Here is a 2,911-nt window from a genome sequence, read left to right on the forward strand (position 1 = left end):
CTGCTACTATTATTATTATATTTAATAGTAATAATAACTGCTGCCTAGTCACTTTTACCCCTGCCTACATGTACCTACCTACTACCACTGTATCACTGCACATTGATATGATATTGGCAGTGACCTTGTATGTAGTGTACATTCTCATGTTTTTTTACACCTGTTGTATCCTGTACATGCGACAAATAAACAAACGTTTGATTTGATTGTGTGTGCGTGCGTGCGTACATTCATGTAGAATCTCACCGTGAAGCTGTTGTTGACATTCTTAGTGCTGGACTCAGCCACACTGGCATCTGATAGGTCCACCTCGTCAAATATCAGAGACTGTAGGAGAGAAGAAAGATGAGAGGAGAGAGGATAGGAAGAAGATGAGGAAGAGGCGAGAGGAGAAGAGAGCAGAGGAAGAAGAGACGGGGAAAAGGAGAGGAAATGATAAAGGAGAGGAGGAAGAAGAGAGAGGAGAAGAGAGGATAGGTGGAAGAAGAGAAGAGAAGAGAAGAGGAGGAAGACCAAACAGAACACCAGATTGAGTACTCGGAGTATGATAAAACACACAAAATGCTGATACACAAAACATCTCTTATCTTAACCCTTGACTACTATGAAGGCAGATCTATGGGAGCATTATCTTAAATATTGACTTCAGGGCTGGGGTCAATCTTAATTGACCTAGACCAAAAAAGAAAAGCCATTTTGAAATCATAATGGGACAAATACTGACTTGAGAGTTGTGCACACAACAATTTCCCTATAGATCATAACGCATGATTTACATAAATCTGAGTTAAAAGCACTTAAACATCCAATGTTTAGATTCAATCCCTAATGAATAGAAATTAAAAACTGACCACAACCCTGAATCTTAGGCTGTGTTTACACAGGCAGCCCAATTCTAATATTTTTTGCAATAATTGGGCAACAGATCAGAACTGGGATGACATCATGCAGTATCATATACTTACTCTGTATGAAGAGCTATAAGCATTATACATGATCACATGTTCTATCAGGGCTAGGTAACCTTCCTACTAGGTGTGCAGGGTTTTTGCTCCAGCCCTGCTTTAACACCTCTGATTCAGCTAATCAGCTGCTCGTCAGGAACTTGATAAGTTTTATCTGGGGTGTTGGCGCAGGGCTGGATCAAAAGCTTGCACACCCAGTACAGCAGTCCAGGAGGAAGGTTGGCCACTCCTGTGTTATATGAACTGCTATAAGCATTATTCTATATTCTATATGAAGGAGCTATAATGAGCCTTATGTCTATTGCAATAGTAATAAGAAGCAGGCCAAAGCGACATGCTAATGATGATCTTGATTAATTCAACAACTAACTATAGACCTGATGACGTAGATTGAAGAATAACGGTTGTTTATCCCACCTCTGGTACAGACTCAAACACACGGCTACTACTGAGTGAGACACACACACACACACACACACACACACACACACACACACGATGAATGAGAGCAGATTATCCCAAGTCAATGTTGGAACAGCCCCATTCAGTCAGTCAGCAGAGAGCAGACGAGCCAGGACCTGCTAATANGCAGACGAGCCAGGACCTGCTAATAGGAACATGATATCCAAACACACAACCTGCCGGATGATGACATCACTACTGCCTGCCCTGCCGCTGAGCTCTTAAAGGGCTGGAGGCCAACTACAGTGCAGCTGCCGCTGTTATAGTAGAGGAATGCCCCTAGTGTGTGTGTGTGTGTGTGTGTGTGTGTGTGTGTGTGTGTGTGTGTGTGTGTGTGTGTGTGTGTTCGTCCTTAAAGGCTGCAGCCGTCAGAGAAATGCCCTGTTTATGACACTCTCCAGGGATGGTTTAAGAGCAGGATGGGGACACTAGCCAGAGTATGTGTGTGTGTGGGCGGTGGGGGTCTGAGAGCTTGTGTGTGGCATGCCAACATAAACATTTCCCCCTCTTCAAGCACTCTTGGCTGTCATGACATGGCTGGTATCACGTGAATGTGTGTGAGTCTGTTTGTGAGGTCTCAGCAATGACAAACACACACACATGCATGCACACTCAAGCACACACACACACATCATCCTTATGAACTAACACACAGCAGGATCATTCACTATCGAGCCATGTGACAACTGTCAGTGAACATACATTACTCAGAGACGGTGTAGACTAAGGCCCTGTTCAAATACTTAGACACCCTTCTTTCCTCCCCCTTTAATCTAGTCATGAATCTGTATGTGATTGGATAAGTAAAAGGAAGGTTGGATTTCGAACGTATTGGAACAGGGTCCTGGTAAAGGTGAGTATGGATGTTCAATGTTTCTCTCGCTCTCTGGCCTCCTCATGAAAGCTTTGTGTAGCAATGGCGTGACATTAACGCATTCTGACTCCTAGTCTCAATTTAATCCCTAAACTTTAGGACTGAATGCCAAGGACAGAGAGAATTGGGTAGAGTCGAGAGTCAACTCAGGCCAAAACACTGTCCATTAGCTAGCAAGCTAGTTGTTCCATATAGAAAGTTATGGGCATATAGAAAGAGATGCTTGTCAAGGTAGTCTCTGTAGTTGCATTGTGATGATGAAACAAAGCACCTGGCTGCACAGTGCCCTCTAGCAGGCCAGCAGACAGAGGACCAGACATGTAGAGGATGGACAGGACAGAGTGGAGGTGGTCTGGACAGAGTGGAGGTGATCTGGACAGAGTGGAGGTGATCTGGACAGAGTGGAGGTGATCTGGACAGAGTGGAGGTGGTCAGGACAGAGTGGAGGTGGTCTGGACAGAGTGGAGGTGGTCAGGACAGAGTGGAGGTGGTCTGGACAGAGTGGAGGTGGTCTGGACAGAGTGGAGGTGGTCGGGACAGAGTGGAGGTGGTCAGGACAGAGTGGAGGTGGTCAGGACAGAGTGGAGGTGGTCTGGACAGAGTGGAGGTG

At 45.2% G+C, this 2,911-nt stretch overlaps 1 protein-coding gene across 1 annotated transcript in view; it reads right to left on the reverse strand.

Moving 5' to 3' along the window:
• dgkh (diacylglycerol kinase, eta) overlaps window positions 1-2,911 on the reverse strand; it is a 74,580-nt gene that overhangs the window by 48,245 nt on the left and 23,424 nt on the right. Inside the window, exon 4 of the mRNA XM_070437527.1 lies at window positions 247-327. Within this exon, the coding sequence (XP_070293628.1) occupies window positions 247-327 (81 nt within the window). The remainder of the gene's footprint in view (window positions 1-246; window positions 328-2,911) is intronic.

This window comes from Salvelinus sp. IW2-2015, linkage group LG36 (assembly GCF_002910315.2).
Source record: "Salvelinus sp. IW2-2015 linkage group LG36, ASM291031v2, whole genome shotgun sequence".
Lineage (NCBI taxonomy): Eukaryota > Metazoa > Chordata > Actinopteri > Salmoniformes > Salmonidae > Salvelinus > Salvelinus sp. IW2-2015.